The following is a 12,775-nucleotide window of genomic DNA, read 5'->3' as shown; positions in this document are numbered from 1 at the left end:
ATGTGACTGCATTTCAACAAACTAAGGACATGATATACAACATACCTAATGCAGTTATTGTTATAGATCCTACGAGGAAACCAATTAATGAGTATGAAAGGCGATACAATAATCAGATTTTTAATGAAGTAGGAATTATTATTCAAAATAACAATAAACAGCAAACAACATCATGCCACATAATATTGAGAGAAAAAGGTGGTCAGCTTCAAACAATATCGGAATATCATCGATCATATGATCCACTACAGTATGTACTGTTTTTTCCTGATGGTGAGGATGGCTGGCATCCCGAGATGACAATGACAAATAACCGGAAATTAACTGCTATGCGTTATTATGCCTACCGCATTATGATCCGTGATGATGAATTTAACCAAATATTAAGAGGTGGGAGATTGTTTCAGCAGTATGTTGTGGATATGGCAGGAAAAATTGAAGTAGATCGTTTGAACTACATTAGATTGAATCAATCCTCTCTTAGATCTACAACATACAGAGGTTTTGTCAATGCGTTACATGATAATGATGATCTTAGTAACATAGGCAGAAAAGTTATTTTGTCATCAACATTTGTTGGTGGTCCACGATATATGATGGAAAGATGTCAAGATGCTATGATGTATGTTAGAAAATATGGGACTGCAACTTACTTCATCACAATGACATGCAATCCAAATTGGCCTGAGATTAAGGATAATCTCATTGAGAACCAATTTCCTCACGATCGACCAGACATAATTGCAAGAATTTTTGATTTAAAAAGAAAACTTTTCATTAAATATTTAACAGGAACACAAGGTCTGTTGGGTAATTGTATTGCCTACGTTATAAGTGTTGAATACCAGAAAAGAGGTTTACCACACCTACATTGCCTGCTATGGACGGAAGAAGAATCTAAACCCAGACCCCAGAATTATGATGATTTTGTTCAAGCTGAAATACCAAATAAAGTCGAACATCCAGAAGAACATGAATTGGTATTGACGCATATGATACATGGACCAAACTGCAACAGTACATCTCTGTGCTGGAAAAATGGGAGCTGTTCAAAGAGGTACCCAAAACCATATAGTGATGAAACAAGATGTGGATATGATTCCTACCCTATTTATAGGCGAAGGTCACCAGAAATGGGAGGTCATCAAGGCTATAAAGAAGATAGAAATGAACCTATAACTTCCAAATGGGTTGTACCTTACAACATGACTCTCTTGAAGTTATTTAATTGTCACTTAAATGTAGAAATATGCACTTCTGTAAAATCCATTAAATATGTAATTAAATATACATTAAAGGGAAGCGATCAGGCAGTTTTCAGTGTAAGCAAAGACGAAATTAAGCAATACTTGACAGGAAGATATATTGGACCATCAGAAGCAGTTTCGATGATACTGGGATTTCCAATTCATGTTAGAGAACCTGCAGTTGTTCGTCTTCAGATACATCTCCCTGATCAACATATGATCTATATTCAAAGGACAAGCAACAGAGACCTTAATAGAAATGCTTCTTGCACAACTCTAACAGAGTTTTTCAATATTTGCCAGAATGATGAATTTGCCAGAACACTCTATTACTCGGATGTCCCAAAATACTATGTGTGGCAAAATAAGAAATGGCAAAGAAGAAAAATGGGTAGAAGAATAGTTGACCACCCAGGAGTTTTTGAAGCAAATATTCTTGGTCGTATGTACACAGTCTCACCAAATAGTGGTGAATTGTACTTTTTGCGGCTACTACTTCACCATGTAAAAGGACCTAATTCTTTTGAATCTCTGCGAACTGTAGCAGGTCATATATGTCCATTATTTAAAACTGCTTGCAAAGAAAGAGGATTACTGCTTCATGACAACCACTGGATACAAACAATGGAGGATGCAGATAAAACGAGAATGCCAAGAGCGATAAGGGATCTGTTCATTGTGATACTTTTAAACACAGAATGTTCAAATCCTCTTGAGTTGTGGGAAAGATTTTCCAACTCCATGGCAATGGATTACTACAATGCAATGCAAATCCAAGTCAACAATCAGAACATGGTCAATAAAAATGCCATCAACAACACGTTGAGGTACATAAATGATAAACTTTGTGCTGCTGACAAATCACTGCAAGAGTTTGGATTGCCTTTGCCTCAGAATTTACCTAATGTGATTCACATAAATAGAGCCATAATGGATGAGCAAAGTTACAATATAGCAGAGCAAATGACATATGTAAAGACACATCAACATTTATTAAATGACGAACAATCGATCATCTACAACTTTATATGCAGTTGCTTAAACACAGACTCTTCTTCATTGATTTTCATCGATGCTCCAGGAGGCACAGGAAAGACCTTCTTAATAAAACTTCTTCTTTCAAAAGTAAGGAGCTTAGGACAAATTGCACTGGCTGTAGCATCATCAGGTATTGCTGCAACATTGATGCCTGGTGGTCGCACTGCTCATTCCAGATTCAAGCTTCCTCTCAATGTAAGAGAAAATGATGTTTGTAATTTTGATAAACAATCAGAAACAGCCAACTTGATAAGGGCAGCAAAACTTATTATTTGGGACGAATGTCCAATGATAAGAAGGGAGAGTTTAGAGACGTTCGATAGGACTCTCAAGGATATATGTGGAAACAATGAAACATTCGGAGGGATATTGACGGTGTGCAGTGGTGACTTCAGGCAACTACTACCAGTCATAAAAAGAGGAAATGATGCTGACATTTACAATGCGTGCATCAAAGAGTCGTTTTTGTGGCGTAAATTTAAGAAATTTTATTTAAAACAAAACATGAGAGTTCAAGATGATGATGATGAATACTCTAAATTTATTATAAAGATTGGTGAAGACAAACTTGAAAAAAATGAAAATGGTGAGATTGAACTGACTGAAGATTTGATAATCCGTGCAGATAATGTTGACCAATGCATTGAATACATTTATCCTTCGTTTGACAATCTAGAAATGTTTGCGGAAAATTGCATATTAGTACCATTTAATGATACAGTTAGAGCAATAAATCATAATTGTATTGAAAAATTTCCTGGACAAGTCAAAGAATATTTGTCATTTAATTCTGTTCTTGAAGGAACAGAAGCTACACATTACCCAACAGAATTTCTTGATTCGATAGAGTTATCAGGATTACCTCCAGATAAACTTGAACTCAAGAAAGGAGCTCCAATCATATGTATGAGGAATATTGATCCACCACGCTTATGTAATGGTACAAGACTAATAATAGAGGAGCTGTATAATAATTTGATTGTTGCTAAAATTATTGCATCACAGTTTGAAGGAGAAATCGTTTTAATTCCAAGATTGAAAATGGTCTTATCTGAAGGTGACAATATTCCGTTTGCCAGAGTCCAGTTTCCTATACAATTAGCATTTGCTATGACTATTCATAAGTCTCAAGGACAGACCTTACATAAAGTTTTAGTTTATCTAGACAAACCTGTCTTTCAACATGGTCAACTATATGTTGCACTCAGTAGAGTTAAGCGAAAGGAAAACATAAAAGTTTTTTTAAAACACTCAAATTGTACAAAAAATGTTGTAAATAGAAAAGTATTGTCTTAGTTTTAGTGACCTTATTATTAGCATATGAATACAATATTTATTTTCTGTACAATAAGTGCTTAAGCACCCGTGCTTTTCAGCGATACATATTCAATAAAATAAATTGATTAATATAATTAATCTGGATATAAGAGAGTTAGAACCTGATAAGAAGTCTCAATTAAGCAAAAGGATAACAAAAGTTTTCTTTAAAAAAAATTAATTGTACAAAAAATGTAAATAGAAAAGAATTGTCTTAATTTTATTGACCTTATTATTAACATACAAATTAAATATTTTACACAATGGGTACTGAATGTTTGCTTAAATTAAATGAAAAAAGTTACATTTTATTTTCATTTTCTATTTAAAAAGCCATTATTAACATGTGGAGAGTGTTTTTTTTATTATTCTGTACTTTCAACTAACAATTTCATTTAAAAGATGATATATCAAAATTTGAATTTAACTATAATAAGGATTATGATACCTGTTCAGTGCATATTTACCTATAAGTATGACCAACCACTTATAATTCAGTAACTGTAATTTAAAAAAAAATAACAATTATAATAAACAGAACGACTCATAGAAATCTATCTATATTCTTTTTTCATTTTAATATACTTTCATAGAAATGCTTCTGTTATGTAAAAAAAAACTATTTTCTTTATGCCACAAGTGTCACGCTCATACATGAATTCCATAGCTAATATGACGTACTGACCCAACGGGTCACGGGTGGTCTAGTACCTTATAAAGGGTCTTTGATATGTCAAGAGCAATTGCCCTAGAAAGAACGCTCTGTCAAGAGATTCACTAATACTATGAGATATAAGCACATCTACTGTAGATCTAGCAGAACGAAAACCATATTGCATGTTACTAAGAAGGTTATTTTTGCTAAGGTGGTTTACTACTTCTCTATTTAACATGGATTTCAGCAACTTACTCATTACGCATTGGAGACTTAGTGGTCTGTAGTGAGAGGAAGATGCCCGATCACCTGAATTCTTAAATACAGAGGATACTGATGAGGTTTTCCGGAGTGTTGGGAGCAATTCTCCTTAACACAATGCTTAAACAGCTTTGTAAGTATGGGAGCTAGTTCTGGTTGAAGCCTTTTCAGCACTATAATTGGAATGTCATCAGCGCCAGTTACTTTACTGGAATCAAGGTTTTAGGTTAGCTTGGCAACATCATGCACAAATATTTGTATGTTGCATAGCGTGTTTTTTGATACAAGGGGAAATACAGGGGATTGACAGCCTTGGTCGCATAGGGTATAATTAGTTACAGAGTTCTTGGCAAAGAGTTTGGTTTTGTCTGATGCCGACGAGATTACCTCAGGTCCATTGATGATGGTTGGGATTGAGCACATGCTTCTGTTCAGGATCCTGTTTGCTATTTGCCAAAACTGGTGGGAACCAAACCGCTGCTCAGCTACTTTGGACTTCTTTAGTACTCTTTTACAGTGATTGCTGGCAGTCCTGGAAGCAACTTTAGTCTCAGTACAGCTTCCTGTTTTTCCTTTGATCCTCTTTCCATAAAGGCAATACTATCTTTTAAAAAATTTCTTCTCTGTATAATATGTCTTTACTCCCTTCTTCTGATGAGAAGTTTTTGGCTTCGAAATGCCATGGCCTAAAGAAGTTTCCTTATCCCGAAATATCCTGAAGTAGTCCCTTTTGGACTGATAGCATAATAAAATTTATTTGTAAATTTTTTATCCTATTGTTATTTTAACTTATTCTATAAAATTAGTTCATATTTTTAAATAATGTATTTTTAACCAGATTTCCAAACTCCCATTCTTATCTGAACTGATTTTAACTGTATGATAATCAAATTTTGTAAGGGGGACTTGCATTAAAAAAAGCTTTAAATCTATTTAAAATTTTAACCATCCCTTAATTTGCCTTTAAAATAGATATTACTAAAAAATTAAATTATTTTATTGTATTATTTTATTCCATTTCTATATTCCATGCTATCTACACGCTTCAAACTCTATTTCCCCAGATTTTTCTCGCATGTCATTTGTTTGTAATATATCAGTAATAGTTAGCAATATATGTATAGACACAATAGAAAAATTGGAAATATGCATCTGTTTTCTAGTATTCATCACCTTTGGTAAATGAGTTTGTGTGGTTAAATACAATGACTCCACAACTCAATCTTCACTCTTCAATCCTGCAGTCCAATGCACTTCTGACAGCAATTGCTTCTGCCAAACAAAAAAGACACCCTCTCTCCCAAATACAGGCTTTTTATAGGACAAAACCGTCCAAAGTTATTTGCATACTCTTCCCATGATCTCTAGTCTATAAATAGACGCAGTGGCCATTCTCTTCTTCTTCTTTCACTCTCTGAAGCGGGCGTTGCCAGTGGTAAAAGGTTTGCACGATTTTTTTTTTTTTTTTTTTACTACAGTTTGTATGTTTTAAATTATTAATATAGAAATCGAAAATTATATCGTTTCTATTAAATAAAAGAAGGAAGTATTAAAATCAAAGCACACATTTGGCTCTTAAGGCAAATCCTCCCTCTCTCCCTTCCTCTTACTGCTCTCAAATAAACGCTAATCTTTGCATCCCAATTCATTCCATGTGGAGACATTGGTTCTTTTAGCTAGACCAACATGGGTCATTCGAAGAACACCAAGTTAAGTGCATCTATATATCTGTGTTGTGTGAAACCTCTTTATGTAGATCTAGTTCCACCATTTCTTTTGTTTTCTTTGCTTTATAGTCTCTTACATATTGAAATAATTATTAATATCCTATTCATTTATTTTAAAACAAGTTAGTTGCTAGAGCAGATTGGTTTTCCTCACAGTATTTGAAAGATAAAATTTCTTGTAAATGTTAGAGGGGAATCTATCTCCAATCCTGCTCTTATTTATGTAGAATAGAGAAAAACTTTAAAGTAAGATACTCAGTATCTTCATCCATGCGGGGGCGCAGAAATACTTGGTGTAGAAACCAGGCACAAGGTTAACCCTCTTGGTGTGATGGACCTGTAGATCTTGTCAGATCATCAATCTAAGAGAAAGAAAACTCTGATAACAAAACTGAGAGAGGAAGGCCTCCTCAGTCATGGTTGACAACCTTCCTGGAGCTGGTGACTCAAACAAATTGGCTCTTAAGGCAGATACTCCCTCCCTCCCTCTTACTGCTCTCAAATAAATGCTAATCTTTGCACCTCAATTCATTCTACGTGGAAACACTGATCTTTTAGCTAGACTAACATCAGTCACTCAAAGAACACCAAGTGAAGTGCATCTATCTATCCATGTTTGCTTTATATTCTCTTACATATTGAAGTAATTATTATTAATATCCTATTCATTTATTTAAAACAAATTAGTTGCTAGAGCAGATTAATTCTCTCACAGTACTTGAAAGATACAATTTCTTATAAATGTAAGAGAGGAATCTAGCTCTAATCCTACGCTTATTTATGTAGAATAGAAAAACTTTAAAGTAAGATAACCAATATCTTCATTCATGCGGGGGTGCAAAAATACTTAGTGTGAAACCAGGCACATGGTTACCCCTCTCGATGTGATGGACCCGTAGATCTTGCCAGATCATCCACCTAAGAGAAAGAAAACTGATAATAAAACTGGCAGAGAGAGGCCTCCTCAGTCATGGTCAACAACCTTCCTGGAGTCTTACTTTTTAATAAACTCCCTGGATATCTTAGGATTAAGTGAAACAAACTTACACTCTTCAATCCCCTCTAACTACTTTAACATGACAGGATACCCCCCCTCTTTACTGTAAGGACTTGAATAGATATATGCTCAGTGTACAGGAATTCTGGTGAAAAACAAACCCTCTCAATTATCGCCCATTAGTCTCTTCCCCCTCTTCGCTAAAATCTTTGAGACCTTAATTAATCAAGCACTAGTTCACCATCTCGCAAAAGCAAATCTTCTCTCTGACAAACAGTATGGATTCAGGCAATGTCGTTCTACTGCAGATATTTTAACATTCATCTCTGAACGCATTTAACATGTACTGGATAAGGTGGACGAGGCCAGGGCTGTAGCCCTTGGTATATCCAAGGCCTTTGACAAAATCTGGCACAAAGGGCTGTTAATGAAAATTAAATCATATGCTATAACTGGACATATACTAAATATAATTAGATCCATCTTAGACAATACAAGAATACAAATTGTCATTGACGGACATACATCCAAGCAGCATAACATTGATGTGGGATTGCCTCAGGAGTTGATCCTTGGACCATTATTATTCCTGATATTCATAAACGACCTCCCTGATAATATTGTGTTCGAGATGGATATATTTGCTGATGATACAATGCTCTATAACATGAGGGAAGAACGAATGTACATAAATCTAAGTCAATGGCAGAATCGTTAAAAAATGGAATAAACCTGGGTGTATATTTATCATATAAGTGAATGTTACACGTCAAAAATGATATACATGAAAAGTAATTATAAAATGCATGTGGGAGGCTGGTATATGGATCTGCAGAATAGATTTCCGCATAGGAGTCAAGGAGTCGGTGTCTGGAGTCGGAGATATCAAAGGAGTCGGAGTCGGCATCCTAGAAATTCTCGCAACCTTGGTAAAAACTGTTCATTCTGCTTTGAAATAACTATTAAACATTCAATTTTTTAAAACTCCCATGTTCAATATTTCCAAAACGTCCAGCATGGGAAAAATATTTCAGAAATGCAAACATTGTTTGGGATGAATGTACAATGGCACACAAAAAATCACTTGAGGCTCCTCATCGATCCTTGCAAGATTTGCATGATAATGTCAGACTATTTGGGAATGCAATAATATTGCTTGCAAGAGATTTCAGACAAATGTTACTTATAATTCCTCAATCAACTCCAGCAGATAAAATAAATGCTTGCCTCAAATACTTTTTGGCGCTATGTGAAGACATTAAACTTAACTCAAAATATGCATGTCCAGTTACAGAAGAATCAATCCGCAGAGAAATTTTCGCATCAATTGTTGGAAATTGAGAACAGAAAAGTGCCGGCTGATCCGAATTAAGGATGAATTTCATTGCCTCATAACTTCTGTAATTTAGATACATCAAAAGAAGAGTTGGTAAAAAAGATTTTTCCAGATATTTAAATTAATTGTAAGAATTCTAGTTAGCTGAGTGCACGAGCTATCCTTGCAGCTCAAAACAAAAACATCCCTAAACTTAACAATATTATTCAGCTTAAAATTCCAAGTGAGTAGTGGAAGCAGATAAAGTGGTTAATTATCCAACAGAATTTTTTAATTCACTAGATTTGCCATGAATGCCACCGCATGTACTGTAATTGAAAATTGGCATACAAATTATCATGTTGCGAAATATAATCCAACCCAAGCTTTGCAATGGTATATAACTTGCAGTAAAAAAATTAATGAACAACATCATAGAAGCAACAATTTTGACAGGACCTTTCAAAGGTGAAGATGTCCTCATTCCATGCATTCCTATGATTTCACTGGATATGCCATTTCAATTTAGGAGATTACAGTTCTCAATTTGATTGTCGTTTGCAATCACCATCAACAAAGCTCAGGGAAAATCTTTACAATTATATGGCTTACATCTACTGTTTCTTACATGAACAATTTATGTTGTGTATTCAAGATTGGCAAACTAAAAAATCTGCTCAGAAAATGCAACAACAAAAAATTACTGGGAAATTAAGTATATAAGAAACTTTCCTCATTTTTTTTTCTTTTTGCCAAATTGAGCCAGAGCAACGCGTGGCAGGATACAGCTAGTATATCTATATATCTATAAAAGTGAAATTGTCTGTGTGTGTATTTGTGTGTGTCTGTGTGTGTGCATTTCCCTACCAAACTACTCTGTCAATTTTTAATCCACAGACTCGAGATTTGATATAAGGAGTATTGATATTTGGGAAAATCGTTTTAATCGGTTTTTGGCCAGAAATTTGGCTGTCAAGGGGTCAAAGTTCAACAGTTTAACATTTGAAAACTCTACCACACTCCTCCACCAATTTTGGGTTTAAACACTTGAAATTTTAGATATAGGTTACTTGGACATGGATCCAACTTTTTAATTTGATTTGAGTCCAAAACAATAAATGTTATGAGGTCAAAATTACTCAGCCAATTTTTGGTCTAAGCATTTGAAATTTTACATAGAGTGTATTCAGGAATAGAGCAAGCTTTTTAATCGGTTTTTGGCCAAAAATTTGGCTGCCAAGGGGTCAAAGTTCAAAAGATTTGACATTCGCGGTTTCTAGCAAACTATTCAGCCAATTTTGGGTCTAAACATTTGAAATTTTACATAAAGTGTATTCAGACATGCAGCAAGCTTTTTAATCAGTTTTTGGGCGAAAAATTGGCTGCCAAAAGGTCGAAGTTGAAAAAGTTGACCTTTGCATACTCTACCAAACTCCTCTGCCAATTTTGAAATTTTAGATGTAGGTTACTTGGACATGAGTCAAACTTTTTAATATATATGTATACATATCCACATACAGTTATGAATAGGGCCCGAGCAAAGCCAGGATGAATGTTAATATATATATATATAGAGAGAAAATAAAAAGGAACAAACCAAGTTATGTGTTCATCAACGCTTCTTCTTTATTTCAAGACTTCCTCTGGATGAATGAGATTAAGAAACAAAAGCACCAGTACAAAATATTTTTCATGTGCAAAAATGGAAAAAGACGTTGGAAATTCAAAAAAGGAGGAGAGCTTGCGTTGTTAAAGAGAGGGAGATTTTTAATAACATCATATCATGATTAATATGTTTTTAAAAAAATATGAATGCAGTTAAAATTCTTTCTGGAAAAAATATGTCTGTTAAAATGCAAATATAGGTGTGTAATTCTAAGAAACATATTTTTTCCATCATTCTCATCATTATATATATATATATATATATATATATATATATATATATATATATATATATATATATATATATTTTTATTACAAAACTAAAGTAATTATAGTGAATTAATTTTGACAGATACTAAAATAAACTTGACCCAACAAAAAAGAATTGATAAGATCATATAAACTGTATGATTACATTAGTGATAATGTCAGCATGGAGAAAAAGTCCATCTTACAAAAGATTATTTTATTACTTTCAAAACTCTTGAAATTTATTTTTTATGCAATTTACTGAAAAGCAAGTATGTAGTTTGTATTACATTTCTCTTTCAATATTAAATTTCTGTGCCAGTTTTTAAAGGACTTTAAAAAAATCTGATATAAAATTCCTTTCTGTGAATTTGAACATGTCTGAGTAACATATTGACTGAAACATTTTTATTTGCAAATTGTACTAGTGTTTGATTGTTTTTCAGCCTTATTAACTGGTTGAGTTTCTTATTCTTAAATTCTTTCTGATTGAAAGAATGGAGATTTAGGTTAGAAATGTTTTATCTTTTCTTTTGTAACTTTAATAGTTGAGTTGAACCATGGCTGATTAGCATCTATAATTCAACTGACACTCTTTATTAATCATTTTTTTTTGCCTCAAAATGTTTTAAAGAGTTTAAAAAAGATATTTGAAAACAATTGTAAAAATATGTTAAAGAAGCTCAAACGTCTGAATAATATTCAGTAATTCAATGTTATTTTTTTTTACTTATAGAATAACATTCTTATTTATTTTGTTTTCTAAACAGAAGATGAAAAACGTACTTCATTAATTCTCAAAGTCATTGAAGGCAACTTGATTGATCAAAAGGTAAGTAACGTTGGATATAATGTAAGACGATCATTTATTTTGTTGGATGAGGTAGATGCATTTAGTTGGATGAGGCAGATGCATTTTGTTGGATGAGGCTGATGCATTTTGTTGGATGAGGCAGATGCATTTTGTTGGATGAGGCAGATGCATTTTGTTGGATGAGGTAGATGCATTTTGTTGGATGAGGTAGATGCATTTTGTTGGATGAGGCAGATGCATTTTGTTGGATGAGGCAGATGCATTTTGTTGGATGAGGCAGATGCATTTTGTTGGATGAGGTAGATGCATTTTGTTGGATGAGGCAGATGCATGTTGTTGGATGAGGTAGATGCATTTTGTTGGATGAGGTAGATGCATTTTGTTGGATGAGGCAGATGCATTTTGTTGGATGAGGTAGATGCATTTTGTTGGATGAGGTAGATGCATTTTGTTGGATGAGGCAGATGCATTTTGTTGGATGAGGTAGATGCATTTTGTTGGATGAGGTAGATGCATTTTGTTGGATGAGGCAGATGCATTTTGTTGGATGAGGCAGATGCATTTTGTTGGATGAGGTAGATGCATTTTGTTGGATGAGGTAGATGCATTTTGTTGGATGAGGCAGATGCATTTTGTTGGATGAGGCAGATGCATTTTGTTGGATGAAGTAGATGCATTTTGTTGGATGAGGTAGATGCATTTTGTTGGATGAGGCAGATGCATTTTCCCAACAGTACAAACCAGGATTTCAAATGCATATTTTCAATGCAGGTTGACAGAACTTCTTCACTTATGTGCAAGAAGAGATGGGAACAATAAATGCTAAGCAAAATACATACTATCTACGAAAAAAAACAAAAAAAACATTTGGTATGTTTTTAGAGTGAAAGCCATGTTTGAGAGATATGAATACATGCCTCTATAAGTACATATAAATGTCTCTCAAACAGGGCTTTTACTTTATTTCTTAAACAGTTTTTTTTTCTCAAAGATGACCTTTACTTTATTTTTCAAACAAAACTTTTACTTTATTTCTAAACAGAGTTTGGAATTTCTTTTTTAAGCACAGCTTTTACTTTTTTCTTAAACAGGGCTTTTACTTAATTATTTTTAAACAGGGTTTTTCTTTATTTCTTAAACAGGATATTTACATTATTTCTCAAACAGAGCTATTACTTTTTTTCTAAAATTGTGGTAGTTATTCCCCTTTGTTATAACTCTGAATTATGGCGTTTCATAAATAAAGCATGTTTATCTAGCTCTCATCTTATCAACTCATTAGTCATCCTATCCTATCCGATAAACCTCATAATGTAACATAATGTTTGAAACAGACGTCAATGCTAAGGTTGATACCAGGTATGTCCCGGTTTCAAAATCACCGCCTCCATTTTTTCCTTTCTCTCTTCGCTCCCGCTGTTTCTCTTCACTTAAAGAATGCAATTGGCTAAACACGAGCTAACATATGAATATATCCGGACTCAGTGAAT

At 33.8% G+C, this 12,775-nt stretch overlaps 1 protein-coding gene across 4 annotated transcripts in view; it reads left to right on the top strand.

Moving 5' to 3' along the window:
* Positions 1-12,775, top strand: part of LOC145245989 (uncharacterized) — a 325,168-nt gene that overhangs the window by 139,234 nt on the left and 173,159 nt on the right. For all 4 annotated transcript variants that reach the window (XM_080107785.1, XM_080107786.1, XM_080107788.1 and 1 more), the window contains one exon: positions 11,242-11,303. In XM_080107785.1, the coding sequence (XP_079963911.1) occupies positions 11,242-11,303 (62 nt within the window). The remainder of the gene's footprint in view (positions 1-11,241; positions 11,304-12,775) is intronic.

The sequence above is a fragment of the Euprymna scolopes genome, chromosome 23, assembly GCF_053919585.1.
Source record: "Euprymna scolopes isolate OS-2025 chromosome 23, ASM5391958v1, whole genome shotgun sequence".
NCBI lineage: Eukaryota > Metazoa > Mollusca > Cephalopoda > Sepiida > Sepiolidae > Euprymna > Euprymna scolopes.
Note: the sequence above shows the minus strand (reverse complement) of the source record. Positions and strands in the feature narration are given on the sequence as shown.